The sequence below is a fragment of the Mastacembelus armatus genome, chromosome 16 (genome assembly GCF_900324485.2).
Source record: "Mastacembelus armatus chromosome 16, fMasArm1.2, whole genome shotgun sequence".
Taxonomy (NCBI): domain Eukaryota; kingdom Metazoa; phylum Chordata; class Actinopteri; order Synbranchiformes; family Mastacembelidae; genus Mastacembelus; species Mastacembelus armatus.
In genome coordinates this window covers 7,441,469-7,468,161 of record NC_046648.1, presented here as the reverse complement: position 1 = coordinate 7,468,161, position 26,693 = coordinate 7,441,469, and the positions used below count along the sequence as shown (strand labels likewise).

General features: G+C 40.9%; 2 protein-coding genes across 4 annotated transcripts; one reads left to right on the top strand and one right to left on the bottom strand.

Moving 5' to 3' along the window:
- Positions 1 to 4,137: 4,137 nt before the first annotated feature.
- Positions 4,138 to 6,337, bottom strand: tpbg (trophoblast glycoprotein). Its single transcript, XM_026292951.1, has one exon. The coding sequence runs from the start codon at positions 5,853 to 5,855 to the stop codon at positions 4,716 to 4,718; it is 1,140 nt and encodes a 379-aa protein (XP_026148736.1). The 5' UTR covers positions 5,856 to 6,337; the 3' UTR covers positions 4,138 to 4,715.
- Positions 6,338 to 8,006: 1,669 nt separating this feature from the next.
- Positions 8,007 to 25,476, top strand: ibtk (inhibitor of Bruton agammaglobulinemia tyrosine kinase). 3 transcript variants are annotated; one of them, XM_026293572.1, is made up of 29 exons: positions 8,007 to 8,168; positions 8,757 to 9,662; positions 10,161 to 10,257; positions 10,584 to 10,708; positions 12,196 to 12,306; positions 12,838 to 13,008; positions 13,228 to 13,345; positions 13,478 to 13,658; positions 14,055 to 14,178; positions 14,437 to 14,614; positions 14,767 to 14,920; positions 16,513 to 16,897; positions 17,090 to 17,343; positions 17,432 to 17,518; positions 17,601 to 17,683; positions 17,900 to 17,937; positions 18,040 to 18,136; positions 18,257 to 18,358; positions 18,618 to 18,735; positions 19,005 to 19,065; positions 19,465 to 19,592; positions 19,785 to 19,897; positions 20,098 to 20,192; positions 20,482 to 20,600; positions 20,898 to 20,996; positions 21,153 to 21,296; positions 21,525 to 21,725; positions 23,756 to 23,888; positions 24,217 to 24,342. In XM_026293572.1, exons 2-29 carry the CDS (start codon positions 9,339 to 9,341, stop codon positions 24,340 to 24,342), a joined length of 3,966 nt encoding a protein of 1,321 aa, XP_026149357.1. In that variant the 5' UTR covers positions 8,007 to 8,168; positions 8,757 to 9,338. The 3 variants fall into 3 exon arrangements, with proteins under 3 accessions (XP_026149357.1, XP_026149356.1, XP_026149355.1); XM_026293571.1 differs by having other exon boundaries at positions 20,098 to 20,243; XM_026293570.1 differs by lacking the exon at positions 8,007 to 8,168 and having other exon boundaries at positions 9,339 to 9,662; positions 20,098 to 20,243; positions 24,217 to 25,476.
- Positions 25,477 to 26,693: the final 1,217 nt, after the last annotated feature.

Sequence of the window (26,693 nt, the reverse complement as noted above, 5' to 3'; positions counted from 1 at the left end):
ACTAGCTCCTTTTGAGACTGGTCCATTGATCAGATAAGCTATGAGTGCTAAGAAATCAACACAGAAATCATCCATGTGCATCTGATAGAGTTGCAGTGCTCACAGAAAACACTTTCAACATTTACTATGTTGTGTAATGACTGCCTTTTACGTTTGGAAGGGCTGTGGGGGATGTACCATCCAGTCTGACCTCTAGATTCATAAAACAAAAATATGAAATGCCATTATCTGATGTAAACAGGATTATTTTTATGTAATTTACAGCACATGAGACATACTGTATGGTTATGTGGAATTTGGTGCATTTTGTGCAAAACTGATGATTTAGCTTGTGGTTTTGCAAATAACTCTTTTTTTTTTTACGAGATCTTGGTGGGTCTAGAGTATGTAATCTACCAGTGATACAAAAAATGTTTTGTATAATATCAAGATAGATACATCATGAGGATTTTAGAAGGAAATTGTATTCAAATCTCACTTTAAATAAGAAAAATGACTTTTTTTTTTGATATTATTAAATCTATTCCCAGTCTCCCAAGAGTAGGGGTCACCAAATAAAGGTCAGTATATTATTAGCATTTTAGCTATCATGCAATTTACTGACATTGTGTAAAAACAAATTGGTAACCTCATCTGACTCTGAGTGCCTGCGATTCTATACAGAAAGCTCATTTTTCAGTATGTATTTTGACATTTCACATTTTTTTCCCCTTTGCGTCATATGAATTCATCAAGTAAACACCACCAGATATCTTAGCCGAGGCTGCATTTGCCTCCTCTTTTCCCCCCAAGTCTGCATTTCCCCTGTATCTGTCCCTCAAGCACATGTGGCAGATGCTGCATGGCTGAGCTCGCTCAGAGAGGCTGTCAGCTCAGATCCGTCTTCATTTAGGAGAGCACTTGTTCATTTAATCTAACATGTCTCAACAGGAGGCAGGCTTCCACAGCACACTCGTGTACGGCATCATAAATCCACATTAGAGAGGACGAGGCATCTCATGTGGAGAGAGGTTGCTGCGGTGGCGGCTGAGGCAGCAGTAACAAATAGTCTAGGCCATCAAAGCCCAACATGCAGATAAAGACTTGACATAACCAATACATCCAATATAGGATTAGGGGAAATGGACAAACCAGGGTGATTAGGAGAATGTCTTTTTCATGATTTCAGTCTATAAAGTAGGCCCTGTGTGATCCCTATTTACATAGCCTGATTTTTTTTTTGCTAAGGAAAAGGTCAGTGGCTGGGGCAACTTGCCAGGTGTTTGTGGAACAGCAGAGCAGTGTGGTGTGGTGAATGTAATTACAGTACACTGGCAATCTGAACTTGCCCGTCTGTCTCTCAACACTAGGAAGGTGCGTTGCCATATTAAAAGTGGCTCAACAAACATGGTTGTGAGAAGGGAACAGTGTCCCTGTGTGTGCGCTGTGAAATGGTGTACAGGTTGTAATATCGATTTTCAAGGGTATATGTTTTGACTGTAGGTGTAGCTTTAATATTTGACTTACACCCAAAGATTTCCAACTATTCTGTTTTGATTAGAAGGGTTGGAGTCGTAATAAATCTCAATTAAAGGAAATGTTCATCTATCTTAATGTACATGCACATGCATTTCAACAGTGAAAGGGTTCTACCTGTCCATTGCTGTGGGTCAGTTTCTCCTTGTTGGCAAGGTTCTTTGGTGCAGACGCTTCAAGTTTATAGTGTTAAATGTGCACAAAACCCTAACTACTATGGTTTTAACTATACTTATAACTTTATACTTTTTTTTCACTGTACTTTTAACTGTACTCTAATTTCATGTTCGTCCTCAAAGCTTGTCAGTTACAGAATGAGAGCATTGGATGAGAAAGTTCATCCTGATGCACTTCTTCTCAGTATGGTATACCCTTTATATAAGAATATTCCAGTAGTGATATAATAGTCTGGCCCGAGTATGGCAGGTAAAACAACAAAGTGGAAGGAGACAATACGTTGTTGACTATCTGAATCCTAGAGCTCCCAAAGATCTGCAACAAAGCTTCTGCTTCGTAACAAGAAAAAACACCTGCTGTGGTCTGGAAAGCTTTTTGGCAACAGCACTAACAGACAGCTTTGAGAGTCCAGGGAGCTGCCTGAGACGCTACTGCCCTTTGGTCCTCAGTTGACACCACAAGTAAACGACCATCTATTTAGACGCTGAAGCTGTTTGGGGACTTGTGTTAACAAGCACAAAGGGGCCACTGGGTGAGCCATCGTGCTTAGAAAACAGAGAGCACTCCCCACACTCATCTGTTTTACTCTTCCTCCCCTTCAAACATTCACTCTCAGTTGATTTTTTTTTTCTCCACTGTAATTACACCTGCTCTGCCAAGCGTAGCTCGAGGCGTGGCTGGGCAAAATCACTTGTTAATATGAATCTGCAGAGTGTGTGCGAGGAGAACTACTCACTCATGGTCTCTGTGGAAACATTAGGTCGTGCAGCCTGCACCTGTATATTCATCCTAGGACAAAGAGGTAAAGAAGCCTCACTTTGTGGATGTGTGTGTGTGTGTGTGTGTGTGTGTGAGAGAGAGAGAGAGAGAGAAAGAGAGAGATAGAAAGGTGGGGTCATCCATTTTCAAAATGAACCTGCAACAAATGCAAATCTATAATGAGGAAAGTGGTTGTAAGTACAGCCTTCAGCCTTTTGGCTTGGAATTATTTAAGTGGCTGAAATGAACCTGCAAAATCACAATCATACAAGGTCATCACAGAGCCAGGAATACAGGTATGCTCACCAGAACAGCAACACTTGAATGTACTGAGAATGATAATGTTATTAGTTAGATGTGCAGTGTATTTCAGAGAACTACGTTCCCGCGTATCTCCAACATTGGCAATGCATTTCTAGGAAAAAAAAAATTTCCTAGACAAAGAGATTTTAAGGCAGGAAGTGTAAAACTAAAATGTGTGACGACACATCTTCAGCCCAGAGACAACTGAGCAGCTGCTATTTGTCAGGAGACATTCAGAGCATTAACACCAGTCATAGCACCAGACCACACAGATAGTGTTACACACCGTGTTTCTTTCTGATGTCAAATGAGCCTAATCAGACACAATTAATGTTATACGGAAAAAAAAACATGCCATACATGAGGATAGCACAAACAATAATGTTATACTGAAAAAAAACACATGCCATACATGAAGATGGACCATGTCGCGGTTAGATGCAGATCTAGCAAACTGTGAGGGAAATCTGTGCATGAGCCATGGTGTTGTGCTACAAATTACATGTAGCTGCAGGCTATGTGGGGACAGTTGTTGGAGATCTTGTGTGTTTATGCAAAAATGAGAGATGGAGTAGAACATTATTATTCTAGGTGTTCTCCAAAAGGTCAAGGAAGTTCGCAGTCATTCCTGTGTGCAGACACAACAAACACCTTCATTAATTTACACTGCTACAAAACAACATTCATTGTATACTCTTCAAAGGAATACCACTCATTAATTATTAAACCATACCATACTGGATGGCATGGAAAATAGCAACTGATATTTCTGGACATGATAGTTTCCCTAAAACTGGGTTTACATGAAAAGCAAAACTGCTTGAGTTCATTTCCATAAAACCTCTGTGCCTTCATTTGAATGTGCCACAAAATGTCAGATACCCTCTTTTCTGTTTTTTACAGCTGCTGTGGATTGAAATGCTTATAGAGAGGGGCTGTTGGATGTCAATCTTTCCCACTGGCTGCAGCTCACAGATTTTATTTTGGGGGATTTCCAGCGTAGCCAAGGATTTTTTTTTTTTTTTCGCAGCAGGAAGCAAAATTGGAAAATTGGACATGCAATAACAGTTGGCTACTCTCATCACCTACAGACCTACAGATAGAAGCTCAGACAGCATGTGTGATTTTATTTCCTACCACAGCAACTCATTAAAATAGAACTTAAACTCTTGCAGTGGACATGTTATAAATGTCTGCAGTATGGCAAAAGTGCAGATATTTCATAAACTGCTGAACTCGCTGACAACTGCAATAAGACTTGGTGTTTGTCATATGGTTAAGGAATGAAAAGTGAGGAATGAGTGTATGTGTGTGGCCCTGAACTCCTCTGTCAATGCCTTCACATCACATTCCTCAGGCTCAAGATTAAAGGCCCCAGACAGATACCAGCAATCCATAGGCATTTATTCAGCTAAATATCTTCACAGAAAGAAAGCAATCACATCGATCTATAAATCCAAAAACTATGCCATGTGCACTATATTCATTCAAAAATGCATTCTGTATCTCACAACTTCACAGATTAAAAAGAGTGAACTCATAAACAGGCAGTACAGAATTTCTCTGCAGCAGAGACATAAGAACAATGCAATGATAAGCAGTACGAGTTTCTTTGAGATGCTCTTTCAGTGCACTCCATCCATTGCCGTTTATCCTTCAGGGAAAGTAAAAGTATAACATATCACTCTTTGCAGATGTCCAGAAAATCCTTTAACATGATTCTTTGTCCATGCAATGTTACACAGAATAAGTAGATGACATCACAGCTGCCAGGTGTGTACAGGACATGCAGCAGTGGTTGAACGGAGGTTGTGAGAGGGGTCTATTAGGAGCTATGACTGATAAAATCTGAATAGCATCATGGGGGAAAGGGTAAGGTTAGGAAGACTTTCATGCAAATTTTAACAGTATAAGTCATTAAATATGTCAGTGCAGGGGCCCGGACAGTGTCCAATCCTGGCTTACACGTCCGAATTGATGCTCAGGTTGGCCAAGCGTGGGTCTGAGTTTATCTCATACCTGTAATGGTACCCCTCCATGTGGTCCCTACAAGCATCCCGGATGTTGTACATCCATCTCTTGATGCCTTTTCTGTTCAGGTAGAGCACTAGCAGGAATATGACGCCAATCAGTGCCAGCACCAACCCCAGAAAAACATATGAAGTCTCCAGCACGCCTTCCATGTCTCCTGAACACTTCAGCTGTGATTGCCGTACCTGCGAGAGCAGCTGCTGCCTCAGGGTCTTGGGGTCTGCACAGGTCAGATTTTGCATGTCAAGTACCTGAGTGGAGTTGTTCAACCACAACAGCATATCTTCAATGACACAGTTGCAGCGCCAGGGGTTCCCCGCCAGCCGGATGTGGAGATCGGGCTTGAGGCTAAACTCTGCCAGCGTGGTCAGGGGCAGATCTCTTAGATTGTTGTCCCTCAGGTCGAGGTCACGTAAAGGGGGCCCCTTCAGCGTCCCGTTCTGGATGGAAACAATGGAGCTGTTCTGCAGACTGAGGTTAACTAGGTTGGGAAGGCTTGTGAAAATGCCATCTGGAAGAATCACAAGGTTATTGTTGGACAGGTCCAAGACTGTCAGCTGGAGGAGGTTTCCACTCTGTAGGACGTTTAGGACCACATCCGTGGTGGAATGATTGTGAAAACACCTACTGAGGTTCAACACCTGCAGTTTATTATCATCAGGGAAAGCTCTTTCACTGAACATCTGGATTTTGTTGTTGCTCAGGTCCAGCCGCACAAGGTTTGGCAAATTGTTGAATACCTTTGCATCCACAGACTCCATCCCATTTCCACTGAGATACAGGTCTGTTAACTGTGCCAGCTGGTGTGGGAAAGAGTCCACACTGATCCGGGAAATGTTGTTTCCTGTTACGAACAAATATTTGGTATTGGCCGGTAAAAAATGTGGAATCGCGTCCAAGTCCTGATTTTGGCATTTCACAGTTTGTGAGGAGCACAAGCATTTGTCCGGACAGCCGTGGCAGGACAGCACGACTGCGAGGAGAAAAAGTAAACTCATCACACCGGACTCCTGCGTTCGTCGTCGGATGTTTCCGCGGTTGCAACCACACAAGATGCTCAACAGGCGCATGGCGGATTTTTTGCAAATATGTCTGCGTAAACCGTGCGTAAAGACTGTATTCCAACAATCCAACCCTGTCACCGCCTTGTTCCTCCTCAGGGGAAATGGCAAAGTTTTGCGTCTCCCACCTTTGTCCTTTCGAAAACTGCTCTCAGTTCCAACTCAGACTCCATATAACTACCCCCAAACCATCCTTTTTAGCATAGGTCTACATTTCCATGAGGATAAAGGTGGTGTGGATGAATTCGCAAACTTTTTTCTAAATTCTAATTGTCGTCTGATTTCCAAACCTCAGATTTTTAAGAGCATAAAGGTAACAACGATTTTTTTTTTCAGTCTAGGCAAAATAATCAAGTCCGATGCAGAAAAAAAAGGATGGTTAATGTAAAATGCAACTAGGCAAACTGATTCCGAAAGGACAACGCTCCGTGTCTCCCAAAGGTGCCATATATTACATACGCACTTCCTGCTAAAACCACTCTCCAAGTCGCTGCGAGTCTAGCGGGAAAGACCACAGGCAGCAGCACAGTGCAGATCATTGGAAGAAGGGAGCATACCATTATTGAGCACAAAAGGGGGAAAGAGAAAACACACACGTTTTCTTCAAGCGTTATTTTTTCACTCTTTGTGATGCTATTACACATAATAAGTAAGTCTGAAAAATATCATAACACATTCATTTTTAACTTCATTGCCAAACATCTAAATGTGAAAATCACAACTACCTTTCCAAAAATGACCTGTCTGACTAGTGAGGCTGTGAAACTGAGCCCAGGGGCTTAGGGTCCATGGGCCTCCAGAGGGCCCTGAGGGAGCTCCTGTGACGTCACAAGAACGATCAGCTTCACTACTCCAAGATGAGGTTATTATGTAGACCTATAGCTTGTCCAGCCTATATGTCTTCTGCTCAGACCTTAGTACAGAAAAGGTGATAACCTTGGCATTTCTCACTAGATCATAATCTGTTCAGATCTGATATTTACTACAATGTACCACAAACAGAGGTCTCAGTGGAAGATATATGCAGCCTACACAAACACATCAATCACTAGATTGACCGGTAATGGCACATTGCTGAAACCACATTAAACTATACTGTTCATTTAGAAAATCTCCTCCCGAGTCCTTGGAGATTCTAAAGGTCTTTTCCCCGTAATAAATAAAGCAGGGGACAAAACATATTTGTATGTCACCTTGCATGTCACAACTGTACAAAACCACATTAGAAAAAAACTCAAAATAAACGAGGTGTTTTTCTTGTGATAGTTCGTTTTAAAGTGCCCAGTTCTGATTTAAAAAAAAAAATTACAGAACGTTTTAAAGACATTTCTCAAAAAGTGTAATTAATCTTTTGATTTTTCCTGATCCTTGGTATATATAGCATAACAAACTATAAAATGTCAGTTGGTAAAATGTCAGTTGCTAAAATAAAGAATTTCTCAACAGTTGTTTTGTATGGGCTTAAAGTTTTCACAGGTTTTGGACCATGATGCAGGACTTAAATTAATCGTAGTTCTCGATTTAATCAAAACTGTTACTGGGACAAACAGAGTTTTGAAACATCTGGATCTTACCAATATGACAGTTGCAAAAATTGTGTAACATTTGACAGGGATTGATAGAGTTCAAAGGAACAGTATTCATGAAAACAATGGATTATTTCTTTCTATCCAAATCTTCTTTTTAATAAATACAGTGTGTGTGCTTTACTATCCTGGATACTACTGAGATGTCAAACTGTGCATGTTTCTTTCAGGCACTAGGTCCTACTTCTGCAGATATTTTTTAATAGCATTGCCACTTGTGTTAACTGTTATAATATTTTATCATTTTAGTACTCATAATATTTTATTTTAATGAAAAGTTACTGTGTAAATTAATCTTATGTGAAACCGGAAATGTTGTCTGGTATATATAATTATTATGGTCTGGTATATATAGTATAATTATTATCGTCTTTTAACTTCTGATTTATTTTCTAATATGTTACTGTTATAAAATGATGTCTTCTAATGTAAACCTGAAAATAAACAAAAACGATTTCTTATGACATCATGGATACAGCAACAGGACCCTCTGAGCCAAAGTAACGCCCCAAATAATCAACCAATAGGGAATCGGTATGTACACGCCCTGACCAATCAGAAGTCTTGACATTCGCGAGGACTTTTACCTAACCTGAGGGTTTCAGGCGTTGAGTCCTGTCAAAATTTGCACCATTGACGAAGCCGCTTGCGTTTCGCCTCTGTAGTAATGACACAGTGGATGTACGCCGTTGATGCCGCTTTCTCAATGTCGTCTCTTTTCTTTATCTAGCGGAAGGTAAGACGTTAAACGACGCTCATTAGCCTTAGCACAGCAGCTTGCTAACGCTAGCTTGCGATGATGTGTCAGTGAAGCTAAGCTAACTGTCAGAGCTAGCTAGCAGTACCTGGTAAACTTTCAGACCTGTGCCTTTAGAGCTGTTTTCCCACGGTACGTCAGCTGTCAGACCTGAAACTACAGAATACGTATCTGGAGTTAGCTAGCTAGCAATGGGATTCCTTAAACGTTTAGCATGTTAGCGTTGATTTGGGAAATAAAACAGCCGGCTAATGATATGAAGTTAACGTTATAATAGACTTAACAAGTAAAGGTACTGTTGACGGAGCCTATTCACATATGCAGACTGTATATACAAAGCTTAAAGCTAATTACCTGGTTTGCACGACGCTGACAAATATCTGTCCACTGAACTGATATCAGCTAACGCTACTTCAGTTTTTGGCCAGTCTTGTTCTGACCTTTGCACATGAAGCTTTGGATTTCATGACTGCATCCTGTATACGAAGTTTTATACTCTGGTTTGTAAACAAAGTTTGATTGTAGGCTTCTATTTCTCATTGCTAATTCTAAAATTTTCCTCCGCAGGTGCACACTACAATTATGGAGGTTTGAGAAGGGAAGTGAGAGTTTTGGGGGGAAAGGGGGCCTTTCCCCTCAAGTTTGAAGGTTAGACTGCTGGATGAGAAGATCGCGGGGTTGTTGAAATCATTGCCTTTTGTACATTTTCAGAGGAAAACCTATTTTTGCAAACACTAAATTGTATGATTTTTGTATAAAAGAAGTTTTGTATTTATTGAATTCTTGATGCCATTTTATGCTGCAAGCACCATAGTCTGTGCTCAGTCTTTGGTCGAAATGGTGGACTGAAACAAGTCACACAGAGGCCCTGGGGTCGCTAGGGTGCGGTGGAACCTCAACACAAGCACAATTCTAGCACTCCAACCTACCGCCACCTTTTATTGATACATACTTGTTTTTTTCTTTGTACCTTTTGTCTTGTTGAAGACTAGCTCAGTTACAGTACACAATTTCAGTGACAGTGGTTTTGGTTTCTTACCTTGCATTGCATTGTTTTTGAGTTCATTTGCACTTTTGGGTGGTGGGCTTTCACAAGGAGTTTGTAATACAAAAAGGAGGAAGATCACTGAAGATTTGGCAGAGGTCAGGATGAGTTTGGCACCACCGGACTGCACTCCAAAATGCCGCTCACAGCAGCATGCAGACCAGGTGGTAGCAGCAATGACGGGTGGCTCGGAGAGGCAGCTTCGGGCATTCTTGTCTTCACACTGCCACAATGCAGCCACCCTGCGGGATGCTTTCGGTCGCACAGCCCTGCACCTGGCAGCCTCACTGGGAAAGAAGACCCTGCTGGAGTGGCTGGTGGAGAGTAAGAGCGCTGACCCGATGTTGAAGGATAAGGAATCTGGCTGGACTGCTCTCCATCGCAGCGCTTTCTATGGACACATCCACTGTCTCATATCGCTCGTCAAGGTACAGTGGCTTCAGAAATTAGTCAGATCCCTGCAGTCTTTGCAGATGTTAATTTGTTGTAGATGCCATTTTAAATGGATGAAATTGCCATTTTTGCCCATCACTCCGCAGCTATAACCTGTGATGACCAAGTGAAAATATGTTTTTTTTGGTGTTCTTAAAAATGAAAAACTGAAACCTATCATTTATCAAAGCATTCGTAGCTGTTGCAGTGGCACTCCAGGTTGTGGTTTGGTTCATCCTTTAATTAGCCAAGAGATGTGTCTAGAACTTGATTGTAGGCCACCTGTGAGAAATTGGACTCATTATTCTAGTGTTGGCATGATCCCAAAATAATTACATATGTTACTTTGTGCATCTGCTTTGTCTACAAACTGTGTAATGTTGGGAAGAGAATTGTTGTAAACAGAATATTGTTACTTATTTTCAACACAGTATTGTTTTGTCTGTTATTTACACAGCTGACAAGAGTGAAGAGTCATTTTTGTTTTGTTTCAGCATGGTGGGCATCTCTCCACCCAGGACAAGGAGGGTCTCACTGCCTTGGACCTTACAATGAAGGACAGACCACAACATGTTGTGTTCAGAAACAATGGTAAGAAAATAATGGATGGCTTCTTGACCTCAACTGATATTTTTGTAGATAAATGTGAGACCTAATACAAAATTCTTTCTTTCATTTGTGTTAATTCGTCAAAAGTCATGTGGTAGTGGTGCGTTCTGTTTAATGATACATTTCACATTTTCTTCATGCATGGAATTTAATGCTCACTGTGATGTATCACATTTCTTTACTAGTCATAATTTTATATGATGAAGGGGCTTTTAAAAGGCCTCTGGTATCCACTGGGTTTCCTTCTTTAATGGTAGAAAGGGCCAGCAGTTTAAGACAGATGTAGATGATTTTCTCATTTCTCACAGATCCTACTGAAGTATACACATGGGGAAACAATACTAATTTCAGTCTTGGACATGGTAATCAGGAGAGCCGGCAACACCCTGAGCTTGTGGATGTGTTTGCCAGGACTGGAGTTTACATCAAACAGGTAAGCTAACCAGACTGAGCTCTATAGTCTCCGTTCTCCAGAGAAGAAAGAAAGTGTTCTTACGGCAAAGGCCTTCCCTGCCGTGCAAACTCTGCTTGCATGAGTTTCCCCTCACACCAGTCGTGGCCTCATGCTTTAACCCTGTGCCAATATGTGCTCATCAAAAACAGCCAGTGCACATTTGTACTTCAGATAAGGCACACCAGCTGGGTAACCAGCAAAACAGCCCTCCCTGGAGTCCTAATTACACACACTTCTCCTCAGGGTACATAAGAATTTGGACTCATACTTACAACAATTTGAGGAATCCATAGGTGTAAAAATAGTGGTTATACTTGAGCCAATGCACATTATATCATCTAGCACACTGTAATAAACCCTAGACATTGTTCTTGGTTAACAGTGGGTATAAGAAATGGGGTTATCAGGGTGAAAAAGAAACCAAGTGTGTTATTTGAGTGTAGCAGAGGGCATATGTGTCTCAGCCATGGACTGATTAGCTTTGCCTTGCTCTTTATAGTCTTAATATGTAACTTTGAGCTGGCCTATGCATGGTCAAACTATGCTGCCAGACTGTGCCAGCCAGGCTATGGTTTCATGCATTTGTGATGTGGATGCTCTTAGTGTGATTAATATAGCTGCTGGTGCCAATGCAACTACCCCCAGTGATGTATGTACACACCAGGTCCTAGTTGTAGTAGACTCAGTAATGCAGAATGGCCGTCTTAAATATGTTACGTGAATCTGTTCAAAAGCTATTTTGTGTGTTTAGAAAATGATTGTCCATATGTTTCATGGTATATTAGTGCTTATTACTGAAGAAACCCTGTACTTCAGGTGGTTTCTGACCTGCAGGACATGTCATACAGAGTAATTTTCATAAAGCATAGTGGGGGACAGGTAGATCTGATTTCATGACCACACAATGACCCAGAGGCAGTATGTATAGTCTTTGTCTTCCTGATCCAATCCAACAGGTGCCAGAGGTTAAATATTCATTTCTCAATGACATGTTTTTAATTAAATGAACTACACTCTTGTGTATGCATGTGTGTGAATGGTAACATCAATGTGATACTTTGGGAAACATCCCTGCACTCTATTGAAGGCTTGATGGGAGCAATGTATTAGTAATGATGTTTGCTTTTCCACTTGTGCCCTTAGCCTTTATTGGCACAGTGTTTTACTACGACTACAAGAGGGTTTGGCTGAGGTATATGGAAAGAGATGCATCACAGCCTCTGCTATGAGGTCAAAGTTATAATGACAAGAGCCTTAATCAGCACAAACCAACTACCTCAGACCTACCCCTCACACACACACACACACACACACACACACACACACACACACACACACACACACACACACACACACACACACACACATACACACATGCAAACAAAAGCTCATACAGTATTTTAAAACCTAGAGTAACAACATAAAAATCCTAAATTGTTTTGATGTTTAATATCTCCTCCCTGTAGGTGGTCCTGTGCAAGTTTCACTCTGTGTTCCTGTCTCAGAAAGGCCAGGTGTTCACCTGTGGCCATGGACAAGGAGGTCGACTTGGTCATGGAGATGAACAAACCTATCTGGTGAGACTTGTTAAAGTTTTGGTATGATAGTTTGACACTGTAAATCAGTGATAAATTGTTTGGAATGTGGAATAATCTCTAACAGTTACGAAAAGGCAGTGGCATCCTCTCCTCTAGAAATGTGGGCTGTGCTCTTTGTAAAGAGAGCTCTATTTGAGAGCCTGCTTGGAGAATCCATTTTAATTTTTAAGATTTGAGCCATATATTTTACACACCTAAACATCTTTCTTTAATTACCAAGCTACAGACATAATTTCTCACCTACTTTACAAACATTTCTGAACTGGTAACCTATATTTGCTGTGAAGTCCACTGAGGAAGTCGTATTAGCAGGAGCTTTATGCAGTAATATTAGCTTAACACAACTATGAATAGATCAGAGCAGGAAATAACAGGGTGCGTCAATGTGATTTCAGTGACTGCAGGAAAATGGTGAAAAACTCCCAGCACTGAGCATGCAAGGACTAGTAACATTTCTGGATACTTTGTTTGGTTTTTCATTGTTTTCTGCTTCTCATTCGTCTTTCTCAGGTTCCTCGGATGGTGGAGGGCCTGATGTCCCACCACTGCTCCCAGGTTGCAGCAGCTAGAGATCACACAGTTGTGCTGACGGAGGAAGGTTATGTTTACACTTTTGGCCTGAACACCTTCCACCAGCTAGGTCTGGCTCCTCCTCCTGCATCAGCACATGTCCCTAAGCAGGTAAGGTGCCAGAGTGGTAAACAGAAAAGTGCTGATGGCATTTAGCAGTACATGTAACAAGTCTTGCTATTGGATTTGGTTATTTTAGTGTATGAGATGACAATGTTCATAGACATCATTATTAGTTCATGATTGAATTAATCAAACACTTCTTTTACTTTTGGACTGACAGCCTACCTTCATATAGTATAATTTGAATGTAACATCTTGTGTGTGTAGGTGTTCTCCAAGATGCTGAAGGGTAGGACAGTTATTGGAGTTGCAGCAGGAAGGTTCCACACGGTGCTGTGGACCAGGGAGGCTGTCTATACAATGGGACTCAATGGAGGTCAACTGGGTAAGTCTCAACATTGAATTGTCACCACAGCCAATATTACCAGAGACCATTGTACTGCTTTTGAGGGTAACTCTCACCACTTGGTATATTAACAGAGTATATTTTGTACTACATTTTTATTTTGATCTCCAGGTTTCCTGCTCGACCCTAATGGGGAGAAATGTGTGACAGCCCCTCGACAGGTATCAGCCCTGCACCACAAAGAAGTTACCATAGCAATGGCAGCAGCTAGTGATGGAGCAACAGTAGTTGTGACTGAGAAGGGGGACGTCTACCTGTTGGCTGACTACCAGTGCAAGAAGATGGCTTCAAGGTGAATAAAACAGGAGGCCTTCAACCACTTCTCAATGCTTGCAAACATTTAAAAGACTCAATACACAGTCTGAGGATCACAGTACACAAAATAAAAAACACGTATACTTGATTTAGTATAGAAACATGTCACACACATACATAATATCTTTTACAGTTCTATGCTCATTGATCGTGTGATATTTGCAGTCTTTTCAAGCCAACAGAGTCACTGTCTGGTCTGAATCACCTCTGGTATTCTAATCAGGTGGTGTTTGAATGACAGCTGATAGTAAATCGCCACCTAAACTGGTTGTAACAGTTCTTTCTCTCTTTCTCTGCTTTGCATAGTGTAGTGCTTCAATCTGATGCTTAAACTGTTTTTTCCTAATTATTATTTTTGCTTTATTCTGTTTAGACAACTTAACATGAAGAAGGTTGTGGTCAGTGGAGGCAGTCTGGACCACCGTGTGGATCCACAGATCCTGAATGAGGCAGGAGGGGAAAAGGTTGCCATCTTGGCATTAGATGAGGCTGGGAGGGTAAGTGCCTAAGTCCGTTATGGAATAATAAAATACTTTCATTTCAGCCCCAGTTTTTCAATGTTATTGCAGTAAGAGAATATTTAACATTATTTGTAGCACTGCTTTCTTTTCTGTATTGTTATCTAACCAATGGTGTAGTCAGTTGCATATGCTGAGTCAGACCTATGTGTTGTCCTATAGATGAAAATGGTGACTAAGACTTGTCTGTGTAACTTTTAAGAAATTTCCTGCCTCCTGTATTTTCTCCTCTGTCAGGTGTTTTGCTGGCGTTCGTCTGGCAGCTCGGTGAGACAGTGTAGGTGGGCGTACGGGCGTCAGGTTTTCATGTCGGACATAGCTCTCAGCCAGAACAGCATGATGTTTGTGACTCAGGAGGGAGAGGGCTTCAGTGGTGTGTGGGCTGGGGAATATAAGAAGTACAGTGAGAAAAAAGGTGAGGACTTTTGTATCATGGCTGAATACTGAATTGCAAAGTTTGCCATTGTTGATGTTACACGTTAAACAATGTGAAAAGGAATTATTAAAGCAAATTCTGGACCTAGTCATTTATCTGATTTAATTTTTGTTTTGCTTGTAATCTTACAGAGGTTAGTGTGGAGGTTTGTGGCCATTCAGATGCTGGGACATTGTACGAGCGAATCCGCATCGAGAAACTCCCATACGTCCACAGAGCTGTCAGCATCACCATGGACTCTAAAGGAAGAAATTTTGGAGTGCTTCAGGCTGATCCCAAAACAAGGTAGGTAATCTTTCTTAAATAGACAGAAAACCCTGCTTACATTTTGTTCTGATGTTCATACACAAAATCTGCAGAACAGTCTTGAAACCCAGACACTTTAGGACCAGTTGCACACAATGTTATCTGTTTCAAGCATGAGTGAAGTGTAGGTTTCTTCTGCAGATGGTGTAGACAGCTGCACTGATTAAAATTTAAACACATGTTGTGTCAGGCAGACAGGACAGCTTAAACACTTCCTGTGGGTGTTAAAGTATAATGAGTAATATCCTATTATATCCTTGTGGCAAACTGTACTATTATACTCTTTTATAAAACCCCAGCAACTTGTGTTTTCTAAGCTGTGTCTGTTGGGCTGTGCGATAACTCCATTTCATAGACTTGTAATACCTGCATGTTCTGCATTAATTACTCAGATGGGTCATCTAATTAAACAGATGACTAACGTCTGGAGGGAATACTGCTAAACCTTGCACCTCCATGAGGTTGGGGCCTCATGTGGTCAAGGTAAAAAATACATCGATTTTGTGTTAGTGCACACAAAGTTAAAAAAAAAAAGAAAAAAAAATATGTTCAAGAGAATATTTATATTCAAGAAAAACAAACATCTGTGCTTCATTATTAATGAAGTTTTCAGAATGTATTTATTTCTGAAATGGTACAAATTGCTTTATTTATTATTTATGTTGCTTGAACTATTGAATCAGTGTTCATGTGGGGTGCCTGCTACAAACAGGTACAAATGTTGACTAAACTGGTGCAGGTTGGCCATTTACATTTAAAGTTTTTAGTCAAATTATCTTTGACTTGATGTGAGTCTGGAAGACTGTCTAATAAAATAATTAAAAAAAGAAAACACCCAGATAATGGTCACCATGGAGAATCTGAGATCAGGAAAAAGGTGGGGATGTGAACTAGACTAACCTTTTGAGTTAGTAAGTGGATGTTTTTTCAACTATTGTAAATACTTGGCAGTCGAAAAAAGAGGATGAATAGATGTTCGGATTTCAAGACAAATTTGAAAAATCACAGGGAACAATCTTTAAATACAAACAACTAGAATATTTGTGTGGAATATTTAGTGGGTATAAAATACACCCTTACACCATGTAACTCTGCCATCTGGAGGTGGGAGTCTGGATTGTCTCATAAGAGATGAACAATGCAAAGCATTCACTTTTCCCAGTCAGTGATGATTTACCTCAGTATTGTGCTGGCACACGTACCTGGTTTGGGTACACTGCAAAATAGTGTACTTTAATCAGGTTGGGTCTTTTTCTCTGTTGGTAGATGCTGATAACAGGCACTTACTTTTTGTAACAGTGGTACAAAATCTCATAAAAGAGATTCAATCTCAAGGGACTTCCTGGTAAAATGAAGGTTTAAATTAAAGTAAATAAACACTTATAATTTGGAACATGTCACACCTTATTGTATTATACTGCTGTTGCTATAACAATATATGGTGGACTAATTTGTGAACATTATGTTTTTATTGTAAAAGTCTGTTTCATTTACATTTATTTATTTAATTAGGGACCTGCCCCAGTTTATTGCCTCTAGTCCAGTTACCACTCTATATGTCTTTTATACAGCTTGTATGAGATTCCCAGCACTTCTCTGTCCTTGTTCTCACAACACTTCGGGGCCCTTCTGGATGAGGCAGACGAAATGGACAGCATTCACGATGTGACCCTTCAGGCCGGAGATCGCACCTTCCCAGCTCACAAGTACATTCTGTCCATGAGGTCTGAGTTTTTCCGGAAGCTGTTCATGTCCGAGCATTGTCGGGTTGATGAGGAACTCGATAAGGAAGTGAAGAAGAGTGAAGATGCGGTGGGCTGTGATTTACTGATTTTTGAAAAAATCCCAGCAGACATGCTGGAGTTGGCCCTGAAATTCATCTACACAGACTCCTGCGAGCTCCTGGTGCATGGAGCCCGACCAAGAGTCTCAGGGGCCCTGATGAGACAAAACCAAGTGAGGGGGAAAAAAAACAGTCTTATTAACTGATTATCACTAACATAATTTGAATGAATTAGGTGTTAATACTGTATATACTTTAGTTTCAGTCTATACAGAATATTTGCATTAGAACTGCAGAACTGTTACCTCACACTCAGCTGTGTTTTTTTTGTCAATGTGTACCACTGTCACTGTTGCTTTGGCCAGGACTTGGAGCAGGAGAGGCTTATCAGCAGCTTGCAGGACCTTGATTTGAAGGGTAGGTCAGCCCTTGAAGTCTACTGCTCCTTTCCCTCTGCAACCAAAGATGGTAACAAGGCCAAGAGCAAGGGCTCCAAACCTGGCAAGAAGGGGAAAGGTGGCAAAAGTGACAAGGTTGGAGCCAATGAGGGAGGCAGCAACCCTGTAAAAACCTTACAGTGTGTTGCAAAGAAGCTCGGCCTGGGCAGCCTGTCTGCACGGTGAGAGACTTAGTGAGCGCCGCAACCGGACACAACATCAGGTATGCTGTCATGCGTTGTTAATCATACTTTCTTTATTCCTTCACAGACTGGATGGAGTCAAATATGAAAATGGAAAGATCAATGTTGTACACAAGAAAACTGGCAACAAACCCAAGTTCTACCAGAAGAAATGGTGCGTAGTAGCTAGAGTATAAATGTTATTGTAAAATATCAATTAGATTTTCTGATATGGTTCTGTCCTATTGTCTGTACAGCTCTTACCTCTGTGATGTTACTTTGAAATCTGAAGACGGGAAGGAGTTTCCTTGTCATAAAAGTGTTCTCTGTGCAAGACTAGGTAAGATCCATCAGCCAGCATATCATCCATAAACAGACATATAACCTCGTACAGGCTGAGGTTATGATGTTGTTCCTGTTGGCATGTTAAGGAGCATAAGTCCATTATGTGGAAATACTAGATTCCTGTGTGTTGGGGTTATTTTAAACTTTATGCCTGTTTGATATTTTGATGTCACAGAAAATGAGTATTTATTTTGTCTCCCTGTTTTTGCAGAATACTTCAACAGTATGCTTGGAAATCCCTGGATTGAGGTATGCCATACTTTTATTTTATCTCTTAAATGAGACACATACTTGATCTTACAGACATAACCATACTAGGGCTCGAAATACTGCCACTTTCTGCCTCCTCAGGCCACGTGCTGTACTGCACTGGAGATGCCCACTAGCTCAGAGATTCTGCAGGTCATTCTCGAGTATATTTACACAGATGAGTCTCCAACAATTAAAGGTAGCTTCACAAGTGGCTGCGTACACCATTGAGATTCTGTTGTACTGTATTGGTTATAAGACTAGTTTTTACTCAATTTTCCTGAATGGCGAAACTTACTAGTTGTTCTTTGTCTACCAGAGTCTCTGAATGTAGAATTTGTCTGCAATGTACTCGTTGTGGCCGACCAGCTGCTCATCACACGACTGAAGGAGATATGCGAGGTTGTCATCACAGAGAACTGTATGTGGGATTGCTTCCTTCTGCCCAGATTCTTTACTTTGCCCTAATCTTTAACCAGGTCCTTTCATTTGGACAATCTGCTACATTGATGTAATGTATTAACTGTTGGAGTTGTGACCACAAGTTTTATTTAAGGTTGTTTTTTCATGTAGATCTTTGCTACACTGACTGTTGGAGGTTCTGCAAAGATCAGATACAGTGACTTAATTTAAAAGATTTTTCAAGTTGGGAATTAAATGGCTCGCTTTTCTCTCCTCAGTGACTCTGAAGAATGCTGCTGAGCTGCTGGAGTTTGCCACCATGTACAATGCAGAGCAGCTCAAACTCTCCTGTCTCCAGTTCATTGTGCTCAACATGGCCGCCCTTCTGGAGTCAAAGTAAGGATCAGAATAAATAACCCAGTGTGGGTTAGTGTGACCCAGTGTGACTCTCAGTGTGGGTTCTTTTAACACAGTTGTTTTTTAGAATGGTTCAACATTGTACATTAGTTCTTAGACGCTTTCGTTATGGTATTTAAATGTCCCTTGTACAAGTATTTGAACTTGGTGTTATAATGAATATTGTTAAACTAGTTAATCAAAAGAATTACCTAACCGTGTTTTCTCATCTGTATGTGTGAGCCAATGTTTTTTTGTGCTACCCTCAGAGCTCTGGATATTCTAAGTAATGAGGTGCTGGTGGAGCTTGCTGCAGCCTACAGGAGGATGGTGAGTGAGTGCCCATCACAAACATCCCAACATGCATCATCCTTTCCTTGACCTCAGAGCTTGGTTTATTGTGTTTTGGCTTTGATTTTTTTATATTAAACCAGCCCCTTGAGGTCCAACAACTGAATTTAATGTAACACAACAGTAGTGATCATCAGATTTTTGTTCTCAGTCTCAAAGAAGGACTCTCTATACTCTATACTTAGCTCTGACTGCACCAACCACAGGACATGTTCTGTCTTGAGTAATAGAGGTGACTTTTGTGGAAATAAAACTGATGCAAATGTGTACGCAGTCTAGTACTTATTAACTGACATCTAGTGCTGGAGGTGTCTCCTACAGAAAATGGTGTTCTTAAGCCTACTAAAAATTTTGAATTGTTTTGTTTACTCATATCAGATCCCAGCCATGCAAAAGAGGGTTATCACTCCATACCCTGGTGCTCCAGATCTCAGCATGTATGAGGATGAAGATTTGGACTCGGTATTCAGCCCAAAACCTGAAGCAGAACTGGATCACTCCTGCAGGTATGCACATTTAATATTTCCCCATGGACTCTTACTGTGCTGTGTTTCTTATTGGGCTGCTGTGCAGAGGTTTGTATTTTATTTTTATTTTATAGCATGTCTGCACTAACTTCCATTGCTTTTATATTATATGTGTTGCCCAAAATACAGTAAGTATTCTTTATTGATTGTACATTACCTCACCTCCTCCAGGGAAAGCCTGTTAAAGAAGGTTAAGTTGAAAGCTAAAAAGAAACCAAGGCGCCGCTCTGACAGCTCAGGGGGCTACACTCTCTCTGATATCATCCAGAGCCCCCCTACTGCAGGTACATGTTCACAAAAAAAACTGGAATCTTCATTTTCAGTATGTACATAATTCACAATATGTTCTTCATAATTACATGTTGCGCTTAGCACACATGCACCTATAATGACAAGCCACAAAGTTATTGTTTTTCTGTTTCGCCTATTGGCTCTATTTAAAACTATCAGCTAGTTTGACCAGTGCTGTCCTGTTTCTCCTCAGCCGTCTCCCCATGTCTGTTGAAGTCAGGAAAGGCTAACTCCACAGAGTCCCTGCAGGAGCTACTCACATCCGACTCAGAGGGCAGCTACATGGGGGTGGGCAGTCCGCGAGACATGCAGTCCCCTGCCTTTCATGACAGAGCTGAGGCTAGTGTCAGATCAAAGCACCAATCCTATGCACTCATTTTATTTTTATTTTGCATTTAATTAAACTGATGGCTCATCTTTTCAAGTGTTTCACGTCTTTAAGCAGTGTGTGCTTAGGATTAGAACCATGAGACACACACTTATGATAGTTATCCATTGAGCATTTGATGATTACTTTAGAATATCAGTAGAAAATAGTTACATAACACAGAATGGTGTTATTCTTGATTATCTGCAGGATGAGAATCTTTTCAGTCAGAGAGTGAAGACTCCACCTAGCACACCAACTTCCCTAAGGAACCCCCTCCCAACTCCCCCCAACTCTGCTTCACAAACCATCCCCAAGGTTTTTCCGAGGTAAGAAGAACTTGATGCATGTTAAATGTCAGAACATCATTTGCTCTCTGACAAGCTCAGGTTTCTCTTCTACTTCCTGAAGAAAAAATGCTGAAGACAGAAATTCTATAAGATCCAGAGCAGATGCTTTTGAAAGCATGTTTGAGATTTGATACAAAATGCTCTGATTTCAGACTTTGTCCTCCCACCTAATTTTGAGGAGGAGAAAGAAAGATGGGAATGTTGTTATCCCTAGTTGATAAATAACTACTTGAAATTAAGCTGTATGTTCTGATGCTCTGCTAAAATGATCCACAGTCCTGCTCGTCCACCCCCTGTCTTGGACCTGAGAACCATCATGGACATGGAAGCCAACTCTCTGCAGGCCCTGGGAGCAACTCCTAAAAGTCCTGGAAGGTATGAGACGAACAAATATTTACCCTGACTTATTTTACCAGTAATCATGCAAATAGAAAGAATACGGAAAGCTGTGCTACCACATATGAATAGATATTATCTTTCTTCACTGTTGTGCACTTGACATATTTTCACTCCTGCCTGTGATGTCACCAGCATCAAGCACTCGCCTGTTCCTGCCAAACTGTCCCAAAAGCAGAGAAAGATGTTGGCCATGGCCAGCAAAGAGGCCAGCGTGGAGGCCGCTTCGTCCAAACCCGCCCCCACAGTCACCCCATCCAAAAGCAGTGGGAGAGCCTGGTAAGTGAGCCCAAATATATCATTTAAAGTAGAGATATGGGGAACATATCTCGGTGAAGATGCATTTTTCACAGTGGTCGTTTATTAGACCTACAGTGTTTGACAAATTGCAGCAGGTCTCCAGATCTGCTTAGGCGCAGTAGCAACCCCAGTGCAACCATCATTTACCATCTTATGGTGAGTTAATGACTAATGATTATAATTATCTGTCACTGGCTCTATCTTCAGGGCAACAGCAGCCCAGCCCATACCCTCCTCATACTCATTTCGGGCGGTGCTGGACGAGGAGGAGAATCGCCTGATCAGTGTGGGACAAACAGGATCACAGAGGGGCCAAGCTGCCCAAGGATCGCCTGCCACTCCCTTACCTGCTGCCAAGAGGGTCACGTTCAAATCAGCAGAAAACAGCGACTCAGAGAGACCCACTGGGTGAGAATAGCACACAGCATATTATCTGTACCACATACATCAGTGGGCAGTGCCAAAACTAGGCCAACTGCTTCTGTTCTATACTACTGTTTTCCACTTGGTGGCACTGTTGAGGTGTCATCAAACTGCTGTAAGATTATTATATTCAAGACTCACCCACCTTATTAATCTAAGCCTTGATTAAAAAACTTAATTTATAACCATTGTAATTCTTTTCTCATCAAGAAAAATGCTCAAATAAGATTGTTTTTCCCATTTAGTTTTTGCGTCTACTTGGAGAGTAAACACAGGAAATAAAGATGTGATGCAAGATGTGGTTTTTGCCATTAGGAGAAAAAGGGAAAGTTGCATCGACTGATGTTGTGACTCTGTGGTCCGAGTGAGTACAGCTCTAAATGACTCAGTAAAGCTGGGATGACCTGCCCGCAGACACAGTCACCCTGACTTTTACAACATCCCCAGACAGCTGCACAAACACACTACACAACTTCAGTCTGTTAAAAATGTATTCATTATTGTACTTTTCTTGATTAGGCCTGTGCACAAGAGGCAGAAATGAAATCTTTGACTTGTCAGGCTGTAGCTTTTCAGTCATTTCAGGTGCAAAACGTGAACTGAAGCTTCCCAGTCTGTAGTTAATGCATTTCTTTTGCCTGATATTGTGCTACCATCACTGTATGTTTGCCCACTCTGTGATCTCTAGAGCAGACTTCTAGATATTAAACAGCTGTATGAGTCACTCTAGTGAAGCAGTGTTAATCAAAGTTGATGAGGGCAGTCCTCATGTCTAAAAAGATCACATATGATCTGCATCACACATGCAGGTTTCAGGTCCCTCTTGGTATCCGGGTGAGCTGAGTGATGGACAAGTTCAAGGCTCAGGAAGCGGCAGCTGCCTTGTACATTCTTGTCTGCCACTGACACTTTCCAGATCCTAAGTCAGATCTAATAGAGACTCCTTCATAATCTTGGGATTTTGATTTAATGTCAGCCATTTTTTTTTTTTTTTTAAAAGTTCTTCATGTCTTCTACAAATCTATCCAGAGGTGTCTCTTGGCCAGATTACTAAGCACAAACACACCCTCTGTTTTCCATATCTCTTTAAGATGCATCATAGTGATTGGTTGGGACTTCTTTTGGCCCCATCTATAATTCACTATTGTAGTATGGCTGCAACCTGTGCATTGCAGCTATGAACTAAGAAATCCCTTTCAGCACATTCAGATCAGATTGCATAGAGCTTGTCATCCATGTGACACGTCCTATTAAATAGATGTTCAGGCTCTTTGTGCAACAGGAAAAAACAAGACAGGCGGTGTGCTTCTTGGTCACAATATAAATATTCAGAGAGGAAACAATGTGTTCTGCATTTTGATTTTGAGGGAAGCATTTTCCTCTGTGTGTAATTCATTTATATGGTAGAATTCATACACAAGGCAGTTTTAGTGTGCTTACAAACATGCAGGCTTTTTAAGGAACTGGAAATAGACTTAAAGATGTAATTTAGGGACATTATAAATGAATAGCAGCATGTCTGTTTGTTAGCCGTTTCCTATTTTGTTATAGTTTTCATATGCTGAAAATCTGATTTTGTTATAGAATTATATGGCTTATGTCAATCCAAAGGCCAGACTTTTAGTTTTTTCATTGATGGGGAGGTAAGATGAGCACATGTACTGTGGAGACTTGAAAGCCATTATATCATTTTGCCACTACTAAATCTAAAAGCTGAGACATCCAGTTGTTAATCAGTTGGAACCAGTTTCACAGGATGGATGTTGTCAGAAGAAAGTAAAGTTGAATATAACGATTATAATTTAAACCAGACTGTCTGTCCAACAATATTTTATAGTACTAATAATAATAATAACAGATGTTTTTAACTTCAGTCCTGTTACACAGTCATATAAGAGGTTTGTCAGTGGTACTTGACTCAACTGTTCCACACAGCTGGACTCTTGCTGCTTTAAGTGTGGCTGCACAGCCACTGATGCCCATCCTCACTCTGTGACTCCCGTCTCTCCCCTCAGACCCTGGGTGCTGGGAGCACTGGGCAGCCCTCCTCTGTCCTCCCTGGTGACCTTTGCCTCCATCGTGGAGGAGGAGAAGCAGCAGGAGGCTGCGCTGATCCGCAGCCGAGAGAAGCCGCTGGCGCTCATCCAGGTGACGCGGTTTGTCTGTGTGCCCCAGCGCTTGCCCGTTCACCCGCACAAACACTCTCCCGAGATGACTTGATGTATAGCTTCAATCTCTTTTCTGTCCCTCTCTGTCACACATCTATCTAATGAACTCACATTCTCTATGGTTTTATCATGTGCCAGCTTTCTCTGCTCTTCTCCAACTTTTATTCCTGTGGCTTTCTGGTTGCCATTATGTAAAACACTCTTATTAACATTATGCTGTCTCTGTCAGCATTTTTTTTCCCCCCTTCCCCCAGTTGAGGCATGGTTTAGGTACTCAGTGTCCCACAATATTTTTTCTGTCTTTGTAGATTGAAGAGCGGGCCATCCAAGACCTTCTGTTCCATTATAAGGTGCATGGCAACCCAGATGAGCTGATAGTAGTTGAGAGGTCTTCCAGAGGGCCTATTGCAACACCAACCTGGAACAAACACTGATGTTTAAGAGCCCAAAAACATCCATCAGTCTGCCCTGATATGTACAGTCATCTGGCCAATTAGAGATGAACCTGAAGCAAGTCTTTTCTTGTCATTTCAGTGTTACTTTAACTTATTGCTAATCAGCTGTGTGTGTGTGTGTGTGTGTGCGCGCGCGCGCGTGTGTGCGTGCGCGTGTGTGTGTGTGTGTGTGTGTGGAGAGAGTGAGTGAGTTCTTCATAACTGGACATGGCCCTGAAGAGAGGTTTTGGGCCTAACATATGCACTTTTTTCTTTTCTTCCTGTTTGGTGCAGTTATGTCTCTACTCAGCAAACCAATGATATGAAACAATTAAACAGCTCTCCCAAATAGATGTCAGTGATGTGCAGTTGCCACAGAAGTGAATAGAAACTGAAATGTTCAAGCCACAGAATGGGTCCAAACTGCATCACCTTGAGGGCTTGTGTGTGTGTGTGTGTGTGTGTGTGTGTGTGTGTGTGTTAAATCAATGAAAGCTCTTACTGTGATTTAAAAATAAACAGGAAGAGTGCCAACTGTGTTGTGGCAGGGTGTAAGGTTTAACTAAAGTAAGAAATAAAGTCAGCAGTTTTCCAGGGCAGTACGTTCAGTTTTTTTCTATTAGCCCTTTTTTGACTCATTGCTAGAGCTGATTTGTACCGATAGCTTTGGCATCGAAGGACATGGATTTTACAGGATACAAGGATAACATGCAGGTTTAAAATACAGTTACAGGCAAGGGGAAATACCCAGAAAGATTGTGTGGAAAAGACTTTCAAATTTTCGCTCACATTTTTGGAGGTTTGTGGTGTGCCTTTTTCAAATAATTACCAGATTCACACAGGAAAAACAGCTAAAATAATGTTTTGTCTCTTTTTGGTCAGCATATAGTTTACTTTGTTTTTTTTTTTGTTTTGTTTTGTTTTTTTGGAGCCAGTATAATATTGATAGGTACCTCAGTTTTGGACCATGTGTCATCGTTAAATGCCATTTGTGTGGTTGTGTGAGACATGAAAAGCAGAAATGGCATGCAATAAAATATCTCACCTGTGCAGTGACCCTTTCTCTTGTCTGCCTTTCAGTTCAGACTGTAGCGAACAGAATGAAAGGAGAGAAGCATTAAATTTACTCAATTATTTTGGGGCATTTTTTGTCTTTTTACAACAGGAGCTTGTTCCTTTATTGAACATGTGACTCCCACTGCAACTAATAGTGATATCGTTTAATGTGCCCGTCTCCTGACACTTCATCTGCCCTGCATGAGCTGAAGACCATTATTAAGTGTCTGCCTGTGGTTAACTGTGATGACCCTGATTAAACAGAGGGAGAATTTATTAGCTGTAATTACAATTAGAGCATCACATCAGAAGTCAGGGACAGACGGCTCACGGGGGAAATGTTAATTACAGAATATAATCTATTAACCGTTGCTGATGATGACACATGAATAAAAAACCTTAAAGGAATGTTTATGTCATACCAAAAATGAATCAGGCTGATACCAGAAGCTTGGAAAATAATGCAAAATTGTTTTAATAGCATCTGTTCTGAATCAATACCTAGTGTTTATGCAGGTAGTGGAGCACCACTTGATTTCAAATAAGCAGGAAAGAGCAGCCTGCATTATGTGCTTTAGCATTTCAGCTAAGCCTGTGGTTCCCAAACATACATATGAACAGCTCAACATCTGTTCCAAATGTGCTCACTGAATATTACTTATGAATATTTTTCATGTAATTAATCAGGTTGGATCTACTGTTAAATAGTATGCTTCAATGTAACATGCCAGTTAAACCAGTTTAGTATTTTAGCTAAAATAACTATTTCATTGCTTTTTTTTTCTATACAATTTATCCATCACTGATGGTGACCTATTCCTAACCATATATCCATCAACAGTTAATTATTAGCAATCTGTTTTGACCATGGTTTAAAGGAATAATTATTACCTCTGGTTATTTGAACCTTTAATCCCTTTAGCTTTAACCTTTTCTTCAAATACTTTTATACTGTGTTAAGTTTTTTTTTTTAGCAATTTCAGTAATTCCTCCTGGACTTTCAGCCATGTATTTTGACCATATATCATCGTATTTAACAATTTAGTTATTTTAAGGCACACTTTTATCTAATGTCTTGTTAAGGTGTTACAGTCATCTCAATATGTGGATATAATACTAGTGTTTCAAATCAGTTGAGCTACTTCACAGTCTTTCCATGTACCGCCTGGCAAGTGCTGAATAGTTCTGGAGTACAAATGCCTCTGGCTGGGAATCACCACCATAGTTTTGCAGAGAAGGGCGTGATTGAGCGGTGCGGAATACTTGAGGAAGGTGCATGCTTCCTGTGGAGAGAT

Bases quoted from the DNA above. Each gene is read 5' to 3' on its own strand.
- tpbg (XM_026292951.1), bottom strand. From the start codon at position 5,855: ATGCGCCTGTTGAGCATCTTGTGTGGTTGCAACCGCGGAAACATCCGA.
- ibtk (XM_026293570.1), top strand. From the start codon at position 9,339: ATGAGTTTGGCACCACCGGACTGCACTCCAAAATGCCGCTCACAGCAG. The intron at 17,938-18,039 runs GTATGCCATACT...CTGCCTCCTCAG, and splicing joins TTGGAAATCCCTGGATTGAG to GCCACGTGCTGTACTGCACT. The intron at 19,593-19,784 runs GTATGCACATTT...CACCTCCTCCAG, and splicing joins GAACTGGATCACTCCTGCAG to GGAAAGCCTGTTAAAGAAGG.